Source organism: Triplophysa dalaica, chromosome 11, assembly GCF_015846415.1.
Source record: "Triplophysa dalaica isolate WHDGS20190420 chromosome 11, ASM1584641v1, whole genome shotgun sequence".
Lineage (NCBI taxonomy): Eukaryota > Metazoa > Chordata > Actinopteri > Cypriniformes > Nemacheilidae > Triplophysa > Triplophysa dalaica.
In genome coordinates, this window is record NC_079552.1 from 4,163,463 (window position 1) to 4,188,939 (window position 25,477).

General features: G+C 38.7%; 2 protein-coding genes across 2 annotated transcripts; one reads left to right on the top strand and one right to left on the bottom strand.

The window, feature by feature from the left end:
* Positions 1 to 8,074: 8,074 nt before the first annotated feature.
* slc25a28 (solute carrier family 25 member 28) lies at positions 8,075 to 15,538 on the bottom strand. The gene is made up of 4 exons (XM_056760546.1): positions 15,029 to 15,538; positions 12,258 to 12,486; positions 11,051 to 11,107; positions 8,075 to 9,752 (listed from the first exon to the last, which is right to left on the bottom strand). Exons 1-4 carry the CDS (start codon positions 15,365 to 15,367, stop codon positions 9,214 to 9,216), a joined length of 1,164 nt encoding a protein of 387 aa, XP_056616524.1. The 5' UTR covers positions 15,368 to 15,538; the 3' UTR covers positions 8,075 to 9,213.
* A 3,167-nt stretch (positions 15,539 to 18,705) lies between these two features.
* pyroxd2 (pyridine nucleotide-disulphide oxidoreductase domain 2) lies at positions 18,706 to 24,548 on the top strand. The gene is made up of 16 exons (XM_056760785.1): positions 18,706 to 18,861; positions 19,548 to 19,567; positions 19,661 to 19,754; positions 19,964 to 20,037; positions 20,412 to 20,567; positions 20,711 to 20,864; positions 21,011 to 21,072; positions 21,437 to 21,534; positions 21,631 to 21,772; positions 21,892 to 22,026; positions 22,392 to 22,464; positions 23,007 to 23,163; positions 23,419 to 23,573; positions 23,749 to 23,855; positions 23,980 to 24,100; positions 24,246 to 24,548. Exons 1-16 carry the CDS (start codon positions 18,747 to 18,749, stop codon positions 24,314 to 24,316), a joined length of 1,734 nt encoding a protein of 577 aa, XP_056616763.1. The 5' UTR covers positions 18,706 to 18,746; the 3' UTR covers positions 24,317 to 24,548.
* Positions 24,549 to 25,477: the final 929 nt, after the last annotated feature.

A 25,477-nucleotide genomic window follows, 5' to 3' on the forward strand; every position in this document is an offset into this window, starting at 1 on the left:
CTTTTGTTCTGTCCAACCAGCTGAGACCTCTCATGCCTGTTCACACCTGGGGAAATCACCTAAAGCCTCACTGTGCTGAAAGAAAGAGAGACAACATTGTATCTGTTGTGCCAGTCCGAAGAGAAAGTTAATTTGTACACAATATAACCAAAGCGCTTGTGTCTAACGGAATTGTCTTACGAAAATGGATTAAAAAAAAAACCATTCATTTATTTGCCTGTTCATTCATAGATTTTTCTTAAATTTGAAGTGAGGTTTTAAAACTAACTTTGGCCCATTTACAGTAAAATTATACCTACAAACCGGGCATGACTTTTTAATTTTGTTTTTCATCGAAGGGATTCAATAGATACGTGATCTCAAATAAGACCAGCTCATCCTCTTGAATCCCGTCTTTCATTTTCTCTACCGTCCTCATGCATAAATGCCAACACCCTGTGTGGTATTAATACATCACTTTTGTGAGTGCAAGACCGTGCACTGTGCTCTCTAGACTAGAGCCCATTAAGAGTGTCTTACAACTATAAACACCTGGATTTATTAGGGGAAGCTCTGTGTTCACGGCAAGCGTTGCATGCGTTTCTTTTATTTCGTGGAAAGTGTGAAATATCCTGTTTCACACGCCCAAACCTGTGACACACAAAAACACAGACCTTTAAGTACAGACAAACAAAACATAAGATACACATGAAAAAACTTTAGATTCATGTATAAAACAAACCCTAACACTTTACTATAAGGTTGTACTTCTACTAATGTAGTTCACTTAAAGGGATAGTTCACGCAAGCATAAATATCTTGTTATCATTTATTCGGCCTCAAGGCTCTTCAGTGGAACAAAAAATAAATATTTTGAGAAATGTCTCAGTCGTATTATGTAGAGGAAGTCAATAGGGACCAATTGTGTTTGGTTATCAACATTCTTCAAAATGTCTTCTTTTGTGTTTTGCAAAATAAAAAAGTCAGACTTAAGTCAACGAGTCTAAGAATCCAACTATCCTTTAAATGTTTGTTAATACAAATAGTTAAAATCAAATAAATTATCAATTACTTTTTTATACATTTTACAAACATATTTGTAAATGCTGAAGAGTAATAATTCTTGCCAACTAAAGTATAAATACTACATTTTTGTAAAATGTTTCGGATATATGACCTTACATACTGAAGCACCAATGAACTGATATCCGAGGATCTGCCACGGCCCTCGGCTTGGCCCTAGAAAAGGAAGTAAGGCAGGCAGGTTTTTTTAAGAAACTTTCACGGTTTCTCGGTCTCTCCTAGGCAAAATGAAGGCATGTGTCCACCACAGCTGTGCATTAACCGTTTTCACTCCGTTTTTCATGTTGAAATCGAAATTGAGGCAGATGTGGGAAGAAAACCAGAAGGACAGATAGACTGCAATGGTTTGGACTACAATCAGATTTCTGTGACATGAATAAGCAACATTAGATTGGCTGTGTGTGCGCAAATAAAATCTTTTTATGGCATTTTTAAACAGTCAAGCAAAATGTGACATGCTTCCTATGCTTATTTTGTCACATATAAGATCATAAATGGATTTAATAACAACAGGTTGGTTGTCCAAACCATTGCAGTGTATCTGTCTCTCTGGTTTTCTTCCCATCTCTTCCTCGATTTCGATTTCAACATGGCTGCAGCGTGAAATCAGTCTATTAGGTACAGTTTTGCATGTTTGTTCAGGTTTGGAGGGCCAAATGATTGAAAGTAGTGAAACATGTCTGATATAGATATTTTAAGGGGTTCTCATTCGCCAGACAAATTCACCACATCACGTTTTATTTTAAATCTGATGATGTCAACGGGTGAAGCTTGGTATGAAAACAATGTAAAGTCTAAGACTTTCAACACACACGTGTATACTGAAGTAAAAATGTAAAGCCAGGTTTACATGTTCACAAATGTTAAGAGAAGATCCGATTTTGGTTAAACTATTAAAGCCTCACGCCTAGCCTTCAAGGCTAATGACTAAGAACGGTGGTCTTTCAGTAGAGAAGGCATTGGACTCACACGGCGAGAGTATGTGTGCCGGGGGAGCATTTACTGATTGTTTTCTCTTTTCTTGTGGGCAGCACATTTTCAAGGTGTTTTACTCTACCTGGGCTGTCAATGCCGTCTTCCACAGGTGCAAACACTGAGGGGCTCTGACCTAGAGATTGTGTTTCCAAAACATCGGCTTATGCACACAACAAAAGGGAGAGTTGAATGTGTGTGAGGGCCTGTGCACATGTGCCTTTTATACTGTAACAAACAAATTGTTGAATAATTAGTTTGTAATTGTGTTAATACTGTAGTTCCAAAACGTATGATGACTCCTAAATTCATCTTAAATATGAAAACATTAAATGAAATATTACACCAAGTCTCGAAAAAATAAGGAACTTTTTATCGGAATTAACTTCAATCTAATATTAATAATAATAAAGAGGGACTAACTAAATACTAAACTAAACTATTTTTATACTATTATAAACTTTTGTTAATTATCAATTATTTTTTATTTTAAAAGATTTTGGGGTATATCCAAATAAAAAGCTTGGTTTGACATTTTTAAGTGTGGCTCACATGTACAAATACTGTACTTCTGTGGCAATTGTGAGTCGATTAAGGACCTAAATAAGTCTAAAAAATATAAATACGTTTATTTAAACTATACCTATTGCTTGTTTTAATTAATTCAATATTACATTAAAAAGAAACTTGATTTAATATTGTTTTGTAGTAACATTTTTAAGGGTGGCACAAATACATTACTTCAGGAGCCGTTGCATGACAACGATATGGTCTTTGAAAAAGTCGAAATACTATACAAGGTTTCAGACGATATCTATTTCTTTATTTTTAAACAAACCTTTTTTCAAAGTATTAAGATATAACAATAAAAAGTCACTTGGTTTGATACCGTTATCTAATGCACTGACATTGACAAGAGTGTCTCAAGTGTGCAAATACTTTAGGGGCTATTGTATGTTGACTGACCGTGTGTAAACTACACACTGATTCCTTCATGGCCCATATATTGCTGATATCACCGATCGTGTGATTTCTCGCATTTCATCAGTTTTACTGGTTCATGGGGGTGCTGACCAAGGTAGTTTCAGTTTTGGATGGGGTGGGAGTTTTTCAGTGAACATGATATTACAGATTAGGTTGTGTGACAGAGAGACAGCACTGGTTTGTGTTGAGAGTAAGTCTGCCAGAGATAAGTGAGTAAGAGGGCTATTGCAGGAGGGAGTCCACTCTGTCATGACTTATTTAGACAAGGCAAGTCCTGGGAACAGCTCTCCACTCACGAGAAGACAGACAATGGGATTCCTCATCAGAGTGTCCAGATCCACCAAACTCGATGTCCTACATAGGTCTCCCCTCACAGCCAAGAGCTTTATGTCTGTCCGTAATGTACACAGAGGCAAGCGGGCGCCATACTGTCTATGCAAAACTCGCTTTCTGAAAGAGAAGGAAGATATGATCAAAAACCTTGTCAAAAGAAACACTGCCTCTCACCCATCATGTTTTACACCAAAGTTAAACACTATTTAGCAACTACACTTCTGTAACACTGTAGGTGTGAAGGATTTTATTCACTACAGCTGAACTTTCATGAATAAAAATTTAGGCTGAAATATGTGGATTTAGACTAGAAAGGCGACAATTAATTTATTGTTTTATAGTCACAGCAGGTATGAAATACATATATTTAAATTTAACTTTTTGATTGTTACTTGTATTATTGTTATTTATTATTATTGTTGTAATTTATGTAATAATAATACGATGAAGTAGTATGAAATATTTACATATTTATCATTTTTATTTAATAATTAAATAAAATTAATTCATTAATTTAATCAACACATTCGTATCACACGGATGTGCCTTGGACATCGATTACAATGCCCATTCCTCTGTTGTTAAAATAGTGAACCTGAACATATTGTAAAACTAATAATACTGACAAAGAATAAAGTGATAAAATACACAAAGTACGCAATGTTGTAAAATACTTTTCCAATATTATATCAGATAATAATCCAAACTTTATTTTAAAATCGAGAAGAATGGTTGAACAACAAGTTAAAATGTAGCTGTGTTGTCCTATAGAATTCATACAAATTTAATACGGGTGAACCGAGACCTAAACATCTTTTTATATTTGATGCTCAGTATTTTGTATCCTTTTTATTATAAAACTAATTTGGACATAAATGGCACCATTTCCTAAAAGTGAAGCTCCCACAGCACCATTGTGTTTATCTGGCTATCTTTGGTGCACTGGGCGGAACAGAAGCAGATTTTAATACACTCCAGACCAAACGTGATGAATCACCGAACAGACACAAGCCAGCCACCACGAGCCATGTGTTTTTTTAAGCTTTAAACCAGAGTCTGAAGATCAAGATCAAGACCTGAGCACATTCGGGATTCTATTGCCCGTGAAAAAAAGACCAAGAAAAGGGTCCGTAGGTGTTGGTCAAAAAGCGAGATGGATCGGAGCGGGGAGGTGTCGGCTGTTGGGAATGAAAACAAATGGAGTTGTGTGTGGGTCTAAAATCAGATCTGTGATGGAAACCTAAGTAAACATGAGAGCTTCCTTAAGGCCTGCAGGCCTGGCGGTTACCACTGTCAAAACTATAAGCGCGTCTCTCTGATTAATCATACGCTTTTCATCACCGCTGCTAAGTGGTGCCATAACTAAAAACAAGATCAGACGATTTGTGGTCGTTTAGTGCCAAGAAAAGTAAAAGTGCTTTTATTCCATACCTACCTGACCCGTTCTACCAGAGACGCCGCCCTATACAAAAAAAGATAAATTTTAATAGTACTTACTATGCATCACAAAAAATACATACAATATTGGAAACATATAGTGTTCCCTTAAACAAGACGATTTCAGCCTCCAAAAACATTTTTTTGCTGCGTTACAGCACTGAAGCCGACTGCCAGACTAAATAGTTTAGATTAAGGAAGGCCAGAGATACAGAGGAGAAGACCTCAGGAAGGCAAGACGGCGTCCACGTCAAAGTTCACATAAGTGGCCTTCCAGGTCATCCAACGCACAAACAAATCTGTAATGCCACAAGGCCTATTAATAAAACTCACTGTCGGAAAGCTCGTCTTTGTGAAGTTTTGCTAAAAGTTGTTGATAAGAGTGGCTGCCGTAGATCATTTAAATCCCAAAGCTCTGGTTTTGTTTAGGAGGCCACAGCGAGCTGTTTGCTAAGATACGACAGTTGTCAACCCCGTTCAGAAAAACAGCCCTTTTCGGGGCATTACCCCACACCCGCAGGGTGGCCCCATCTCAGATAAAGGGGCCCCCCATTTTGTAAATGCTAAAACTGAAACGCAATGCAACAAAACCAAACAAACAACAACAAACTTCTACGGCAAGCGTGTGCGGTAAGAACCATACTCCAAACAAACAGGCTTCTCGAGAGACGCGTCCTCTGTTTCTAGACTGCGACGGCTCTTTATTAGACTTCGAAGAAAAAGCAAACACTCCGCTGTCTGTCAGCAGCCCAACGGCTAAAGCAACACACACTTTCTCACATTGTACCACTTAGGCCTTAGGAAACCTCTCCACGTCCTTCTATGACTCAGCTGATCAAACATAAGCCCGGGCATATGTCCTGAGACAACAAAAACAATCGGCTAATTCTCTACAAATACCTCATTTACCATCTCTGACTCCTTAAAGGACGGCGCGGGGCCGATGACTCAGGCACCATAAACACCTCCTCATAATCCCTGCAGACTTTACCCAGGAAGATCAGCGGCATTGTGGGCAAGCTCGTGCGGGCCACCCGCGACACGGATGGGAGAAGAGAGATAAACGAAAGCTAGGGTGGGGTGAAACACACCGTCGCACACTCAGACATTCAAAGGTGTTCATTAACCTTCCCTGTTTGAACAGATGTCTACTTGTGCACGTCTGTGTGTGCCGCAAGAGCCTACCACGACTACAAAAATCACTTTGCACCTGCGGACGAAACTCATACGTAACCTGGAAAGAAACTAACAGAACTACTGTTTACTGCTGTTTATAATGAAGCACAATGCCAATCATTCGATTCAACATATGCAAGAAGCGATAAATCCTGTATTACTTTAAAAAAGGACTTTAATGGTCGTATTGTGCCACGGATAAATGTCCTTTCCAAAGCAAACATTTTAATGTTTTGCCCTGGTCCCTTTTGGAGTTGTTTGACGTTGCTTTTACTAACAGGAAAATAGATGTCAGTTGAAGGACACGAAGCCACGAGGTGGAACTGACGTTAGGCCAGTGTGTCCACTGGCAGCATCTAAGAAATGAAAGCTCCCACTCCAGACCTGATTTCCATGTTAGGTTTGTATTCAAATCCAATAGATGCTTAGAAATGGCACTAAAGAAAACAACACCTCGACGGTCTGACCTTAGACACACAATCCGGGAACATAAGCAGCACTTGCAAACACACGGGAGTCTCAAGAAAATCCTAATCTATCCTCTATAGCTCGAGGCTAAACCCAAGCGGCGTGATATTCTATCTGGGTTATTTCAAACGTTTTTTGCTTATCATCTGCATTTGAAGCCTCCTACACTCACAGTTACGCCCATGCGCTGCTTCACCTGGCAGAGCGACAGTCAAGTTCACGTTCAGCTGGCTGGCCCGCGGCTCTCAGGAGAAGCGCTGATGGTTCTTCGTCTGTCATCTGCTCTCCGGGTGGAATTTCTAAAACCGACCATCAGAGGCATGCTGCTACTTACCTGTTAAAACATCACATGATTGTTGTGACAACTGGATTGACACAACAAAAAGGAAAAAAGTGCAAAAATGTCCTTTGCATTAGATAAGAAAATCAAATCAAAACAAGTGAAAAGTTGAGCACTTTATAAGAAAAACATTTCATTGAGAGAAAGATTGTCACAACAGACCAGTATTGTCAATAACCGTGATATTATAAATCGTTAATACTACACATACTGTATGATATCGTCAATTGTTTAGCAAATTTTGCTATAAGAGCCATAACATAAAGTCTCTTCTCCCATACGATCATATTTTGAATGCAATTCATTAACCACAGAAATACTTTACAGAAAGCTATTTTGATAATATCATTGTTGTGAATTATTTTGGCCAGGATAACAGTGTGGCGAAATTCTGATATTGTGTCAGCCCTAGGTTGTACATCATAAGACAAGATATCTAGAGAACTTCATGAAAAATGAATTAATCTACTAAATTTGACCTTGAGACCAGCTGGTTAAACATAATTGCAAAAATCACCCGTTAAAAGGTCCCTAAAACGTTCTCTCGAATAAAAGACCATTCAAAAAACCTCTTCAAGCGGTTGAACAAAGTTATTCTCCAACGGTATTACCCTTTATACAGCCTTTATTTTGAACTGACCTAACATCATTTGTCTGCATGTGTCAATTGGAGTATTTTTTTGATAAATTGTGATCCAAGGACATCCACATTTTTAAAGTGCGTCTTAAGTGTCCAAAATACATTTTAGGGCCACCGAAGGGGTTGCCCAAGGCTTCCGTTTCATTTAAAAGAAAAACATTTAACCTCTTGTCCAGACGTCAGCAGGCAGGTAAAGTGAGAGCTCCGTCACGCACACCCCGGCCAATTGTTCGGAAACTTCGGATCAAAGGTCACATGTGCACCTGTGACTTAGACCAAACACCCAACTTGCCACCAACAGAGATCTTTCAACCCTCGCGGCTTAGACTTGCTGCTGCTTCATTCTCGAGGACACTGGCGAAGGAATTCCAGTCGACGCTGAGGGAACTAGTCAAAATCACATATCTGAACACATCTACAGATGGTATCTGTTCATTTATGAACATCCCAGGAAGACTGTTAACTTAGAACGCGAACGAGGTTATGCTCCGTCTCAAATTCACAAACATGTTATCAGAGGACAAATGACTATAGATGAACTTAAAGTTCAACATTATAAACTTTTATGTGGGTGGATTTGACTCCATGTAACCAGATTTTTCTGGTATCATTACGAATATCATGCCAACATTAGAAGATGTATGAATTCAACAACACTAATACCATGTTTACAATGTTTTAATTTTAATTTTATTCCCCACTGTAATAGTTTACCGTTAAAATTTATGTACAGTCAGACAAGCCAAATTTTCAATCTACGACCAACTCAAATTTACAGATTAAACCTGAAATGACGGTAAAAATCAGACAGTCATCAGCTTACACAAGCCAGGGAAATCCCTGCACTGCAAATTTATTTAAAGCCGAGGAACAAAAAGGAAGGGGCAAGACAGACCTCTGTCAATAATTCTTGACTGTCAGGTGCGTTTCAGATGAAATTCTCACACAGAACAACTCCAATTCAAAAGAAACAAAATGCATTCCAGTGTCCAGCAAGAAATCATTCATACCCATTCAAAATCATTACATCACATCGCTTTATGTAGACAGCGTATTGGACTGGAAATCTGGTAATGTGATCTGCATGGCTAAATCATTTTTGACTGAAATATACTGTACGGGGACGAATATGGGCATCTTTGCCAAGTGGTTATCCTGACCAACGGGTCCAATCGTCAGAAACTTTTGTGGCGTTTGACTTTGGATAAACCGCAGGGACATTTTCCACAAGTGCTACCACCAAATCCTACAAAAATACATTTAGGTAGATCTTTTTATATATCCAAGTTCTACAGATGGCTATAAATTAACTGTACAGGTCTTTATTCTGCAATTACTGTTAAAAACCCAATCTCTATTAAATGTCTTTAATTGTGCGTATATAGTTTGGCTGGGAATAGGAATTAGCTTTTCAGCTTATGAGTTAAAAGGGGAATATAAATGGAGAGGTTCAACTCACACACTTAAAAGACCTCCCACCTCATTAACATATTTTTCTCACCTCTTGTCCAAAGAGATCTCTGACACCCTCTTGTGGGATTTAAAGACTTTAGGCTGACTATTTGGACTGTGTAAGGTACATTTCCGTCCTTAACATCAAGATGAGAAAAATCGTCACAGTGAGGTCATGGTTATAAGTGGAATTACACATAGAACATTTGTTTATTAAATGCATGAATAAAAATGAGTGTTTAGACTATATGTGCGTATCATTTCCTATAGTGGAGTCCTTTTGCAGCATGAGTACTTGTCTTGTGGTCTTGCGAGCGACAGGAGAGAAAGCCCGGCTCAGTGCGAGAGCTTACTTCTCACCATCCCTCTGGGTTCGGCGCTTCTCATGCTGGTGTTTGGTGATGAAGTACTTGAAGAACTCGTAGACGGACCAGCTGATGGCGGTGGAGGGCATCTGGTATATGATCCTCGCCTGTACGCCTTTGAAGTAAGCAGGCAGACCGCCATGCCTATAGACAGTCCGGAAGGCGTGGCCGAGGCCCGAGATGCGTCTTTCTCTCTGGCTGACGGAGTTGAGAGCCAAAGACTCCTGCGTGTTGAGCAGGGTCTTGCAAACGTCCAGTGGGGTGGTGGCAGCAGCGGCGATGGCTCCCGCCAGAGCGCCGGACACCACGTGGGTAGATGGGTGGTAATGTCTTTGGGGATTGAGCAGCTCTTGCAGGTATTCGTAGGTCATGAAGTGCAAAGCCTGGAACGGCACGTTCATGGTGAGCTGCGTTGTGTAACTGCGGTAAAAGGCCAACGCCCCCTCCCGCTTCCACACGCAGCGCACACAGTCCAGAACGCCACGGTATGGCGAATTGTACATCTGCATCCTCTGCTTCACCACTGAAGGACGGAAACAGGAACAGGCGGCGAGGCGAAGGGAGGTCATCGCGGTTAGACAGGAAACAAAAGAGGAGAGGAAGCGATTCATTAGGAGAGGGGCAAAACACAAAGTGCAAGAAGTCAGGTCGTGACTGAAATACAGTAGGCCCATCAAAGCAGCAATGTTTGACGGTGTTTCGTCCGGATACGTATCCGGATACGACCGGATCAAATAAGTCTGTCTGACCAGTCAAGCTGCCTGCGGGGAATAAACAGGGCAGAGGAGAGCAGGTGTCTACACAAGGTCTCAGTCTGGCACCTGCGCTGCTTAACCTTGAGCCTAAGGAGTGCAGAAATGCAAGCTACTGTCAGACTTTAGACTCGGGTCACTGGGGATTATCTGTTAATACTACCATTTCAACATCGCACAGCTGTTCATTAGAGCAAGGACAACCTGTTGTCACAAGAAGGCCTTTTGGAAATGTGGGATTTGTGATAATCTGCCAAGCATTTGGACAGCTCTTTTCTGCCACCTTCTGGCTGGGAGTGTACACTGACCTGTCAGGCAAGAGTTTAGAAAGTTTTAAAGGCTTATTAGCCTTGCTGATTTATACCGTAACTTGCATTTAAAAGTTGCACACTATTCCGACAAAATAATCTTTTTGTATTTTAATCAATGCATTATTAAATTTACACTTTAAATCGTCTTTCAAATGTCTGTTGCCTTTTCAGATCAAGATAGTTGAAAGGTAGATCTTTTTGCACTTCAGGTCTGTGCTGGTAGTAATGCAGGTTTTAAAAAAAATCATGAATTTAACTCTTGTTGTACAAGCCCTATATACATTTCTTTGTTTGGTTGAACAACGAGAAAGATGTTTGGACTAATGTAGTTCTAGGACCCCATTGACAACCATAGTAGGAAAAAGGATGATGGTTGTCAAAAGTGCCCCACAACGGTTTGCACTCTTCAAAATACCTTCTTTTGTGTTCATCTGAACGAAAACAATTTCATACTATGGTAGTCAATGTGGTCCCGGAAATGTTTGGTTTTAAGCATTCTTCCGGTTATCTTTCTCTGTGTTCCTGAATGAAATTTATAGAGATTTGAAACAAATCGAAGGTGAGTAAATGATGACAGAATTTTTATTTTTGGGTGAACTATTCCTTATAAAGGGTGTTTTAATCCATGTCTGACTTTAGTTCTGCATGCCAGACTTAAAATGTAAACTACATGTGTGAAAATACAGTCGAAAAATACCAAAATCAGGCAGTCTCAAATTTGTAATTGTCATAATAAATATATATCAAGGCAGATATACCTTCAGAAGGATTCATGGCAGCATCGTGAAGCAACGTAGCAACGCATCCGGCTGTGCCTGTAACACAGACCCTTAGAAATTATTACCAAAAACAGCACATGCATAGTGTGTACAGTCTCTGGATTTATACTATATCATTAAGATATATAAAAAAGTCTTGGGCCAGACCAGAAACACGATCAGATCTAAAAACGTGTGACTGGAGCTAGTGAGACAGGCACCAAGATTTAACAGAGATTACAGACTAGTTGGATAAACCATGTGGAATGCTAGATCAGGGGAGAAAGAATATTTTGTTCAAAAAGCATATACTTATTTTTTCATTGTTTTACAGTAAGTGGTCATAACAGAGGACATAAGAGCAAGTTTTAAACTGTACTAAGTAGCTTTTTGGTCAAAGTTTTTATAATCAAATGATAATTCTAAGCCCTTCGGTCACTTATACATGCCAGCAGATACTTACCCTCTCTCGTCCTAACCTGTAGTAAAGAGAAAGAGAAGAAACACTACAAAAGCAACACCAGCAATCACTGTTTCAGGCACAAACACACAATAAAAGTTGTTTTGCTTTAGAAACACATCAGTTGTTTTATAATACATTTCAACTCATAAAATAACCCCATTAATAATAACCCAGCAAACTACATTTGGACCTAGAAAGTCTACAGTCCTTTTTTTTATAATTTTGTAAAGCCAAACATAACCTCAACTATCTTTTTGGTGTCATCATATTTCTTTGAGAAATTATGGACGCATGTCAGTAAAATTCTATGCAAAGAGACTTGAAGTCACATAGTGATTTTTCACTACATGAAACATAGTAGCAGTAGTAATAGTGGATTTACAGCATCTCTTTTAAAGGCAAACTTCCCACATGATCTACATGATCTTCTCTTATATTTATAGCTGCTGTCATGGTATAGGAGAGGGGCATTTTTGTTTATTTCGGGATGTGACATTCACAGAATGCCATTTCAAAGAGACCAGATGAGGCTGTATAGAAGTATGTTTAAGTATGACTGTAAAAACAATTATGAATAATAACTACTTCCAAAATGTACACATAAATTGCCAACTCTTAACACAGCCAGCATAATACCCAAAAATTGCTAACTGCTCTGTGTGCTAGTAGAAGAAAAAGTAATGTATGGTGGTGTGTGTGCTAGTGAGAAGGTTCAGCTGTGCTGGTGTACGGGAAAACTGGTACCGTTCGCCAAATGACTGTTTGCTCCAGGATGGATGGCATCACTGAGAACCTTCTTCAATCTTTCATAGCAGGCGAAGTAAAGTGCGTGGGCTGGCCCCGCCCCTACAGCTGTGGCATTAAGGCCTCTGATTGGCCTCCATATACCCTCCGTTTTCACGATGCGCCGGAGAGCATCCATCACATTACGGTAGCGGGCGTCAGGTTCTGGCTGAAGGCTCTGCATGCGGGTCTGCAACAAGGAAACAAATGTGTAAACTAACTGAACTGGCTCAACATAAAGATTAAACGTATTTGAAAAAAACCTAGCTGACATGAAAACATTTTTTTAGAGCGGCTTGAGATATCCTATTATCTCCAAATCAATTTGTAACCATTTTAGCAAAAAAAATTCACCACTTTTGCTCAGGTAATATTTATATATTTACATATATACATTTTTGATCATTTTATATAAAATGTTCCTATTGTTTTTTTAATCACTAAAGTAGATACAACATTTCTTGTAAACAATAAACATGCTTTGCAATAAAAAGCATCACATGTTAAAATGACACATTTGGGATTTGCTGGTCAGAGCTGAAGTTTTCATCAATGAGCTCAAGGTCACACGAGGTCACATAATTGGACCAACTATCCCTCTTTCCTCCAACGCTTCTGTGTCACATCCTGACGTACAAGAGCAAGGTAAGTGCAGTTTAAACATGGCAGAAGGCCGCCACACATAAACCAGAAACATTGGCCTTCAACAGGACAAAACCTACCAAACAGTTTGTGATGTGCTTAGCTGTGCGACGTGTTGTGTAGATTTACACAATTTGAAATACCTTAAAGTGTGTAAAGCCCTTTTCTTATGGCAGGAGTGTGACGAACTGTTCCTTCTAACAGGAGGTTTTAAACCTCATAGAATCTACTGGAATGCTTGAGATAGCAAAATAAACAGAGAACTACTCATTTCCGCTTCTAGTAGAAGTGGTGAAATGTTTTATTTCTATTGAGAAGGTAAGATTAAGGTGTCCAGACTCAACATGACCAGTCTACATCTTTTTTATCCATTCAGAAGTATCAGGGTTCCCATGATTTGGACCAGTGAATTATTAATGAAACCTTTTAAATTGTTCCTGGCTAGATAGTGTTTGAGTAAGGCCTTCTATCACATATTCTGTCAAACCCTGTATAATTTAGGATGGTGTAATGCCAATGAACAGGTACAACAGTCATTTCATTATTCTTCATGAATGAGCTTTCAACAGGGGCAATGTGCAGTGTGCCAAAAGCCTTAAACAAAACCTTGGACTGAACTGTAAACAGAATCCTCTAGTAATGTTTGTTTACAATAACTGATAAAACAATCATACAGATGTGACGGTCACTACAGGACACTTTTATAGTTTTTAAAGCGAGACACAGACAAAAAAATCAGACAAAAAATGATATGGCATTTTTGTATCTTAAAGCAAGGCTTAAGAAATAAATTCCGTTTTACGTTTTAGTTGAAACTGCACAAAAATGTACTGTCCAAAACAGCAGCCAGGCCAAAAAAGACTTTGTTTAAATGAATTAGATACAAACCGAGGAGCTGTCAACTACCTTGTGATTCAAGATCATCATAAACAGCCTAGCTGAATAGGAACAGGTGTAGAAGACATAAAGGGTTCTTTGTCTGTAAAGAACCCTTCGCTTCATACAGACAAGAATCTGAACCCTCAAAGCAAAACTTCCTTAAGACTCATTGACCACCAGTGCATCCATAAACTCACTTAACAGTCATTTCATGCAGGGCAACAACCAATACACCAAATCCAGCAGAAGCTGCTTGAGACGATGTGTCTGGTTTACTAATACAGAGAGAATGCGATCACAGTAACTGTTCACTTTAACTGTGCTGCTACATGGTTGTTTGATTTGATATGCTTGATCTGCTGTATTGTATGGCATTGTTTACTTGTCTTGTTCAAGCATCCACAAAAAAAAAAACATAATGGTAACAAATACAACCTTGATGTTAAGTGTTTCTAAAAAAGAAGGCCGACGCAAGAAATTAAGTAATGGGCAACTATGAAGACAGGTGTTTTAAATGGCACAATCGTACCGGTATTTGTATCCCTAGGTTAGTTATTAAGAACTCTCATATAACGTGGCGATGAATATGTATTGCAGTGAGTAGTATGGGACATATACATTTCCAAAAAGTAATATTTAAGGATAAAACCCGCCGCTGTGTTTTTGAGTGCTACTTGCGATCACTAATAGAGCGCATGCGCATTAGCCCTACGGAGCGTCAACATGGTCACGGGGGTTCGCATGGAAGCCACGTGTGACCTTCCGTTCTCATGTCCATCTTTATAATGACAATCTGAATCTCGCAGACAGACAGGTACTGCAAACTACAGGGTCAAATCCTGCAACGGCGACAATAACATAAAATAAATAAACTAGCAAGCAGCTGGGGAATGCTAATGTGTGGCAGACTGTGGAGCTGCGAGTCAATCTGTGACATTTTATGTTATCTAATTGATCCAGTCATACATTGATGATTGAGGCATTAAAGGATAGCGATTGCAACACGAGTTATGCACATTGGCGTATGATACATGTTAAAAAGAATCAATTTTAACTAAAGTCCTGAGTTCACTCACACTAGGAAACTAAACTCGACCTTGGCAGGTAACTTATCCCTACCAGTTGGCCTAACGTAAACGTAAACAGCCTTGTTAGAAAGACTTTAGCTCGCAATAAGCTAATGTGTTGGAACATATATTGTATGACTTTACCTTCACACAATCAATAGGAAACATCAGGCAATGCTCCATAATTCCTGCCACTGCCCCAGCTAACATGTGAGTGCTGGTGGAGGCACCTTGGGGCAATCCTTCATAGTCCGGTTCAGATAAATCATTGGCTTCCTGGGAGGCATACAAATGTCCAACGTGAAGCTCGGGTTCTCCTGCTATACGAGGCGCCAACGTCCCGACAAGCCCGTCCGAAACACCCCAGAAGCGCCCGCTGAGCCACTGGATTTCCGCGCCCGCGGAAGCACCAGCCACCGCGGCATCACCGCCCGACGTGTCCGCTGTCATCCGCCGCCTGCGCACAAAACCATCCGCTTCCATTTGCAGCCAAACACTCGCGCTCGGTCCTCTTAATCATACGAGCTGCGCCCGACGTTTACGCTTTCAGCACGGGCCTCTCCCTCTGCCTATCGGGGAGAGGACGAGCACCATTCACCGTCAACTGTACACGCAGTAAGAGTGGCCGACGGAACACAGGCCGCGGTGAACCGGAAACGCCTTCTCACTCTTTACCGCATTCTGGATGGAGGACGCACGCGTCAATCAAAACAAAACGCGCGCAGTTTTATGACATTAGTGACTTTACATATTACACAACAACAATGTCTTATAAAAGCAGCCGCACCCAACTTAGAAATCACAGAAGCTGCTTTATTTAATAGATTTTGTGTTTGGGTAAGACATTTAATCAGGGCTTGAATTTCAATTTCAAAAGTCCGTTATTATCTAACATTTCAGATAATCCTATGCTGCCTGCCATCACGTGATCTCGGAAATTCGCACTTAAACCCGGAAGTATCGTATGGTTAGTAATATTAAATGTATTTAGAAATTACAAGTAACTGCCATCATGACAGATGGAATCCAATTATTATTAAATATTATAAAATATTAACCTATTATATGTTTCATCTGTCTACAGCGACTTCCAAACTGCGTGGGCCATAGCGGTATTGCAGGGGGCGTGGTTTAGGCTAAATCGAAAGTGTAAAATGTTCTGTGTAAAATAGTTAAAAAATGTATTGCATTAGATTTGTAAACTATTGCTTGTTCTACACATTTTTGTATATATAATTAAAAAAAGAAGTATTTTTACTGCAGAATGAGTTGTAAAAAACATTACAAAACATGATTCACATGAAACACTTATAAAAACTATTTATCATTCTGTGCAAAGAGATATGGGGGGAATTCAGGTATATTGCGACAGTATTTTAAATTCATTCTATTAATAAAAAAAATATATTAATAAAAAAAATACAGCATGGGGCCCTTTAGTATGGTATATTTTGGGAGGCCTTAACCACTTTAAGAAGCTCTGATCTTCAGTTGGTTTTGTATACTGTGTAATTTTACATGAGAGATTAGAACATCAGAATTAAAAAGCTCGCTTTAAAAAAAGCATGCAATTTTTGTAGTGAGATTTTATATATAAGCTTATTCATGCTGCTCTCAAGACAAAATGTAATTCTGGGAACATATACAGTGCATATAGTTTTAGGTGAAAGGTTAGTAAACATCAGCATTGCTTATCTTGAGCCAAAGAGTAAATCCTCTCTTTGGTAGAAAATTAACTAGGCTGCTCAAAAATGAGCTAATTACACTTTAGGCATGAGCATTTCCATCTAATTTCATTTCTGCTGATGGCTCATGGTGTAGAATTTCTGCCGACCTTAGGAATGAAGTGTTAATTTTCGCTTACAAGAACAAAATTCCCTGGCCTTGATCGGATTAACGTTGACTGGGTGTTGTCCAGATGTGTTTCTGCGAGGAAAGCCAAGCTGGCAGGTCTTGACCACAATGTCCTGACGACATGGTCTGATAGAGGTGTCGGGAAACCGTAGATAGTCTAATAGGAGGCTAAATTATTCCTTTCCATTTGAGTACCTGAATCAATAGGAGTTGTTTTTCACAGCATAAGCAAAACAAATAGTAGTTAAAGGAGATTGTATCTACTGTGTCACAGCAATTACACATCATATAGACTAAATTGAGTTTGTAATTCATTTAAGGCTCAGGTTTGGTTATCTTCTGTTACTTGAGTGAAATATAAAGCCACAAAGGCCCTGTTTTGAAAATGCGGTTCTGAAAGCTGTCTGCAGACACATCAGCAGGACGTTGAAGCATCATCTCTTATCATATTTAAGGCAGAGAGAACCACTTATGATCTCTTAGAGGGACTCTTCAGTCAAAGTGATTTCTCTTATCAGAAGAGCACATTTCTCAAGTATTCTTCAGACGCCATTGGTTTGAAGCAAATTTATTTGACGTGTTTCATAATAGTAATAGGCGTTATTCAAAAGGGTTTAAATTAAACCTGAGGTCACTTTTTCAAATTGTCAATAGTTCATTATTATATTATAATATACATCTTAGTTTATATAAATACATTTGATATTGAAAATCACCATGTTATCAATTTATTTATTGTCATGAAATAATCAATGAAATAGATAGAAATTAAATAAAAAACATGAACATAGGCAAACATACATCATTTAAGTATTATATAAACAATACAAGATCTCAGTTGCACTTATTATTGCACTCATTTATTGTTTTAGTGGGTGTTTTTTTGTGATGCTGAAAGGTTATTTGTGTATTATAAAACATCATCATCATCAGTCTTATTAATCCAGAAAACAGGCATCCCTATGTTAGACTTTATGACCAGGAATTGACCAACAAGTCTTCACCGCCGTCTACTGGAATAAAAGAAAATAGCGTCAGGAAAACGTGATCGCTTCTCTTCTTTTGCTGTTTCGCCTCTTAGTGGACAAAGTAAAAATTGCAAAAGAAAAGTACATTTTCCAATGTTTTTAAAATAGTTTATTTTATAGGTTAGGTCTGTAGATCTTGACTCTTAAGGCAGGCTTAAATGAGATCAATCAGACATAATACTTGTATTCTACATGAAAATCTACATAAATATATAGTACGAAGTGAAGAGACAAAAATCTGTGCTTTGTGTTGGGTTGGTTCTAGGACAGCACCGACTAACAATATATGTCCCAGACTTTCTGATTATGTATACAGTTTTCACACTTTAGGACTTGTGGAAAATATTTGGACATAAAGCATACTTTTCAGTGTTTGTAATGTTACATAGTTACTTTTTGACCATCACAGCATATATAACTGATACCTTTGGACCTTGCACTAGCACTAGAACAAGTTAATCGTCCAGTGATCCTGTTTTAGTATAGCCAGATCAGCAAAACAATAGGCATTGAACAAAAATGTAATTTCCATTTCACCTTGACCTTCTTTCATTCCACACACAATGTGTTTATTTCGGGTATCTTGCTGACTCCTGACAATGAATTCTTGCTCCATGTCTTCCATAAAGGAGTTGCTATTGTTAAAGAATAATTATTACAAGAACAGTTCGATAAATATATAAAGAGAAAGAAACAAACAAAGAAGAAATATGGCCAAGAACAGTTCAATAAATAAATAAAGAGAAAGAAACAAACAAAGAAGAAATACACAACTTTTATGAGCTTTACTGCCAAAGCCTATGCCAGAAGCTTTCAGAGCACAGTAAGCACTTATCAAAAAAAACATTTTTAAATGCGGGGCGGGCAAATTATTTTCTGTTGGGAAAAAAACTTGAACATAGACCCCTGACATACCCCTCTGCACAGTGGGAGGAGTTCTGGAGTTGGTGCTGTAGTTACAAGTGCTGTCTGGGAAAACCATGGCTGCTGCGGTCCGAGGGATTCGATCATGCAAAGGATTTATTTCATCGACACGTCACTGCAGCCATAGCGTTGCACTCAAACCTCAGTATGATGCGATTATAATCGGTGGAGGTAAACTACAAAGAACCATGAACGGTCTACAGAAAGGCTTCAAAAGTGTAGAGTAGCAAGTCGCATTCAACAGAGTACCTAAGTGGGCGGTTCTGACGGCCCGGACGTTTCGTTTGATTGGTCAGCTAAATACAGCTATAATCAATACATATACATTATTTTATTTACTGTGTTTTCGACACAAACGTTATTACAGTTTCTTGTGATAACTTACCTTTCTTGTGATGACTTACGTGATAACTTACCTGTCAGCTTTTCAACGTTTTTTTTTTTTTATAAATAAACGTATTTAAAAATGTTATTTTAGTTTACCCATTTAAAAACGAGAACTAAAAAAAATACTTTATAAATAAATCTCTTCTGCGAGACAAAATGGTTTAAAACTTTCATGTAACTCAATGGGGGATTCGGCTTTGTGAGCGGCTTTGCGCCCTCTACAGGAAAATAAGTTGTGTACAGAACAGAAATGTCCCTTAGAAAACCACTAGAACCATTTGCTTGCATAACATTTGCAGTGAATGTTTTTTATTGTTGGAAAACGAATGAGTTGTGCATGCCCCATGTGTTTTTTTTCCATAAATTTCTATATTGTTTATATTATAATGTTTTGCATATGTAAGCTTGTAAGGACTAAGTTATAGGCAGCTTTACCAAACACTCTTCCTTTTTGCTTTTCTTCTGTTTAGGTCACAATGGCCTTATTGCTGTAAGTACATGCACATATAGTCTTAAATGTAGTTGGTCAATAATTGTGCAACAGTTTTTAATGTGAAGAAACTTTCTGTTGTGATTTGTACAGTCAGCATATCTGCAGAAAGGCGGGCTGAAAACTGCTGTACTGGAACGTAGACACGTGCTTGGTGGAGCAGCTGTGTCTGAAGAGATTATTCCAGGTGTGGTTTTAGGTTTATTACCAAACCAGGGATAAGTTCCGTAAAAGACAAAGATCAGGTTTCTGTGCACTTTTGTCTGAAAACGAACTTTCTAAGCATTTCGTAAACTGATACATTTTGAGCATAGGTGGCATGCCATATATCATATCTACTGAGAATAACTGTTGCTTGATTGTGAATTTAGTTTGTTTCATGTTTGTTTGATTAAGGGTTTCACTTCTCCAGAGCCTCCTATCTGCTCAGTTTATTGCGTCCACACATCTACAAGGACCTCGAGCTCAAGGTGCTGGTCATATTCATAGATTACATCACGTATTTTCTCTCTGCACTCTAGTACATTCTGCCATTGGTTAGGCAGGTGTGCATTCATTTACACTATTGATTAATTCAGATGATGTGTAGGAATGCTTGAAAACGCAATGAAATGTTTTTTCAAATGTGCTAGAATTAAGTTGTTCTGGAAATAAAATGAGGAAAGAACAAACATTTTCACAAAAAATACATTTTTCACTTGAAAGAATGAAAACTATGGAGACATTCTGCTTCACACAGATCTGACAGCCATACAAGCAGCAGTTGATCTATTACTTTTATTTATTTGTGTCTTTTTTCTTTCCAAGATAACAAATGTTTTCCATTCTGTGTTGTTCTGGGTAGAAATATGGCCTGAAGGTATACATGAGGGACCCCCATTCGTTTACCCCCATGCTGGAGGAGGGGGTCGGAGGGCGGCCACAACGCTCCCTACTGCTGGGAGCTGATCTGGCAAAGAACCAGCAAGAGATTGGCAAATTCTCAGAGAAAGATGCCAAGGTTCTCTTTGATTGTCAAGAGGACCTTGATGTTTGCAAGAGCACTTACATGTTACACTGGTGGCAACTGTGAACTATGAAACCCACACTAACTTGAAAATAAATTAGATATGAGTATCTTTGTTCTTTGTCCTATTTCTACAGGCCTATCCTGATTTTCTAACCCACTTGGAAAGACTGGCCTGTGCCATTCACCCTCTTTTGGATGCACCACCTGTTGACATTCCAGGACTGACTCAGGGATCTTTGAGAAAGAGAATATCTGCACTGAGGAGCTTAAAACCCTTGGTGAAGTCTGGTAAAGATGATTCAAGGTTTTATAAGATCAACCACACTCAACTTTTCCTGCTGCTAATACTACTTTAAGCCAAAGCATCTCATAAAACTGGGGCTTATAAAACTGAATAATTATTTCCATAAATCCATGTGTTTATGTGTTTAAAGGGGTAAAGCTGGGAAAGAATATTCCAGACCTTTATGAACTAATAATGGCTCCAGTTATGAAGGTGGGTTGTGCTTTCGAGAAAGTTAAAGAAAAATTCATGGAATTCTTTCAAAAAGATGCCAAGGCTGCATTTACAAGGTTCCAACTTGTAAAACCTAAACTTGTAAAAATCAGTCCCCTCTTTGTTGAACGTGTAATAGAAAAAGTTTAAAGTTGAGTTCGAGAAAGTTTCAAATTTACACACTTCTCAGTGAAACTTTGCATATTTTTGCATGTTAGTTCCTTTTTCTAAACACTCTAGCATTGCCTGTTTGTTTGTTTGTTTCTCACACCACATTTTTTGTTTTATTTTTGCAATTCATATTATCAATGTGCTACGAAAAAACAAAAACATTAAGACTGATTTTTTTTGGTATTTCCTGCAGGTGCTTAATCGCTGGTTTGAATCAGAGCCGTTGAGAGCCACATTAGCCACCGACTCTGTGATTGGTGCAAATACAAGCCCAAACAATCCTGGAAGCGGGTGAGAAACTTTAACATCAATGTGACCTGTTATATTTAGATTGATTTAGAATAGTGGTTTTTGTGGTAATGTTGAACTTTAATCTCTACTTTGTAGATACGTCCTTCTGCACCATGTCATGGGTGAGCTGGAAAAGGAGAAGGGAGCCTGGGGTTACGTGGAGGGAGGAATGGGCGGAGTTTCTCAATCGATCGCCCGCTCTGCACGCTCTTTAGGAGCAGATATTTTCACAGAGAGAGTTAGTGTTCAGGGTGAAGGTGTAACCTTTTGTATGAGCCGTTGTTTCTGTTTTGCATTAATTAGCAAGAACGGGATGTGTCCAGGATGTTTACCTGTTGCCTATTTTGCTTACTTTAGGAAGTTGAACAAGTTCTTATAGGTCAGGATGGTTCTGCACGGGGTGTTGTGCTGAAAGATGGAACAGAGGTCTCTAGTAAAGTGGTTTTGTCAAATGCCACTCCCTACATCACCTTCAAACAGCTTACCCCACAGGTACTGCCCCGACGTTTTAAAAGTTAAAGGCATCAAAGAACATTTTGCTTTTAAGGAAATAGATAACTCAAAATGCTATGGGTAAACTGGAAGCATTTAGAGATTGGTTTGTTTCTAGATAATTTATTCACAGTTCTTGAGCTTTTATTCCATTCTGAGTGCTAATGTGGCCTTGAGTTAGAAACATTTTATCTGTTTACCCAAGGAGCGGCCCCTATTGTTTGACTGCAAACACAATATCTGCATCTAAATCTGTTCATTTGTATTATTTATAAGCGAAAGACTTCCAATTTACTTATTTTCCAATGGAAAAATGAACTACCGCTTTAATGACAATCGTAAATAATTGATATCCGTGGTATCAGGACGCCCTGCCAGAGGCTTTCATCACAGCTGTGGATCAGATTGACTACACTTCTCCTGTTACCAAGATCAACGGTATTATCATTTAATGCTTCATTTCACGTAACCAGAGAAGTAAATACCAGTGCTTAATGCAGCAAAAGTAGCGTTAAGGGATTAGCTAAATTTAGGCTTCATGTTTTGTTGCAGAAGATGTCATGTGAGAGCCGTTGGCATGACAACATTCAGAATTTGTTTTGTTGCTTGTTACACTTAATGAGAATAGTAAGACATCGCCTTTACAGAAAAACGATGGGTACGGGTAGTTAGATGTGAGATATAAAAGAACAGTAACATTCCATTATGGAAATATATAGAAATAAATAAAAATAAGAAGACCATTCAGAATTCAGAAGGTTGAAGTTGAATGCCGAATTGTTTCTCTTCATTCTACATTTGAATTTGGGGGTGTAAAGTCCAACAAAGTTTAAATGGAATGTATAAGTTTCATATATCGAGAACAAAGGCTTAAACAGAATTTAGTTGCCTTGCGATTTTTGATTTTTCGACATGAACTTGATTTATATTTTAAGGTTGATCTATGCTTTTTCATTTCTCTGTTCTGTGCACATCAACAGTGGCTTTAGACCGGCTGCCTAATTTCCTGGCTGCTCCGAACACACGGGATGGAAAACCCGGTCCACATCACCAATGTTCAATCCACCTGAACTGTGAAAGTGTGGAGTTATTGGAGGACGCTTACAGGGAGGGCCAGCTGGGACGCCCATCCTCCAGGTTGGCATAACCTGGAGTGCGGCTTATAATGGAACAACTAATATTTGCACATTACACATGAAGGGATCAGGACATCTACATTTGCAATTCATGACCGGAGTTTCTCATGCAGAACATTTATTCCTCAGGGACAGGGTTTATTGTGATGGTTTTAGATGACCTTGTTATGCTTGCACTGAACCACACCAATTGATATTCAATTTCAATTCCTCTTCTGGGCATTTGTGACTGGAATATGTATTTTATATATAACAGGCCTATGTTGGAAATGACCATTCCCTCAGTGCTGGATCCGACCCTCGCCCCCCGGGGTTGCCATGTGGTGTCTATATTTACACAGTTTACCCCTTATTTGCTGGAGGGCCGCCGCGAGTGGACCAATACGGACAGGGAGAGATTTGCAGAGACAGGTCTGCAGTTTACCTACAGCAGTACCTTATTTGAATTTTTTGTGATGTTTGTATCTCTGTGTCCATTTAAGGTGTTTTTTAAAGGATTTATCAGATAGTGTAATTCAAATTGCATCTACTGTATCGGTACAGCACTCTTTTAGGGAAAATATGATCTGTGTTTTCTCTCTCACAGTATTTAACTGGATCGAGCATTATGCACCTGGATTTAAGAAGTCTATAGTGGGCAAAGATATTTTGGCTCCTCCTGACCTTGAGAAGGTTTTTGGTCTCACTGGAGGGGTATGAACATGTAACTTTAATCCAACAGTAATCCAATACTGCATGTCTGTGAATTTTAGATTTTAAACTTAGTTTTGGTATTTTTGCTTGCATATCTTTTCAAGCATTCTTGTTTTTGCCACAGAATATATTCCATGGCTCGATGTCTTTGGATCAGCTGTACCTGGCGAGGCCTTTGCCCTCCATAGCGGATTACCGCTCACCAGTCAAAGGACTGTATTTATGTGGCAGTGGCAGCCATCCAGGTCTGTGCATGAATATATATGTATATATATCTTTTTTTTTTACATTAACTATTGTGTATTGGAGTAAGTGGCATCATCGTGGTGTCACGTTTCGAATGTTGAACAATATGATTCTCCAGCATTTATTTGAGTCTGTCTCGTTCAGGTGGGGGTGTTATGGGGGCAGCTGGCTGGAACTCTGCTCTCACTGTCCTGGCAGATTTCAAACGCAGATGATGTCACGTATGGCCTTCAGCTAGGAATGTCACCTTTTGGTGGCCTGGTGGGATATTTTAATGAAAACAGAGATCAGATCATGTAATGACGTCATTTTGTGTGATTCTTACGAAACTTGAAAAAAAATGTGAAACACTCCCAAAATCATGCCCTCCAAAATTGTTGCATGTTTTTTTTACGCCATTTCAAACTGTTTGTGAAATATACAAATAAATGAATGATTGACTACGAGCATTCTTGTTGTGTATAACTTGTGACAGAGCACGTGAATTGAAGCCATGTTCCTCACGAAACTAGCTACTTATAGTTATTAGGAGGAGGGACATTCTCAATTCAGACAGCATTTTTGGACAAAAATGTAGAGCATGCTAGAAACTGTTTGGCCTCGTAGCAAACAGACATGGGACAAAAGCCAGAAAAACATGGTAATATAGCCAACTTTCAAACAACCAAATAGGAAACGGCTAGTGGAATCATGAAAGTGCAGATATGTTGTTATGTACTGTAAATATGAACACTTGCCTGTTTTGCGTTTACATGACATATCACTTACATAATAAAATGAGCAAATTGTATGCGCTATTTATACTAGATCTATATTAGCAGTTTGCAGTTTAAAGGTGAATTTGCAGGTGAGAAAAAATCCGATTGGATTTCTTAGTTAAAAATACTAATTAAATGATTTTCAGTTTTAAGATTTTCAGTGGTACGTTATTAAATACTACTTGAATTAGGCCTTAAATAAAGATGTTTTGGATTAGTTTGGATTAGTTTTAACGATAATACCTAACTTAAAATTATAGTTGACCCAAAAATTCAAATGATGTCATCATTTACTCACCCTCAGATTCCAAACCTTTATAAATTTCTTTTTTCTGCTAAACACGAAGGAAGAATGTTAGTAACCGAGAAGATCTGGTCCCCCAAACGAGATCTGCTCGGTTACTGACATTCTTCCAAATATCCTCCTTTGTGTTTGGCAGAACAAATACATCCGTACAGGTTTGGAACAATCCGAGGGTGAGTAACGATGACAGAATTTTTCATTTTATGTGTGAACCATCACTTGGTCCACAATGCTTTTTTGTAATAGCAGCCATTTGAATCTGTAAAGTTTATAGAATGGTCATTTCTCATTAATTGTTCTGAATTAATGTGTAC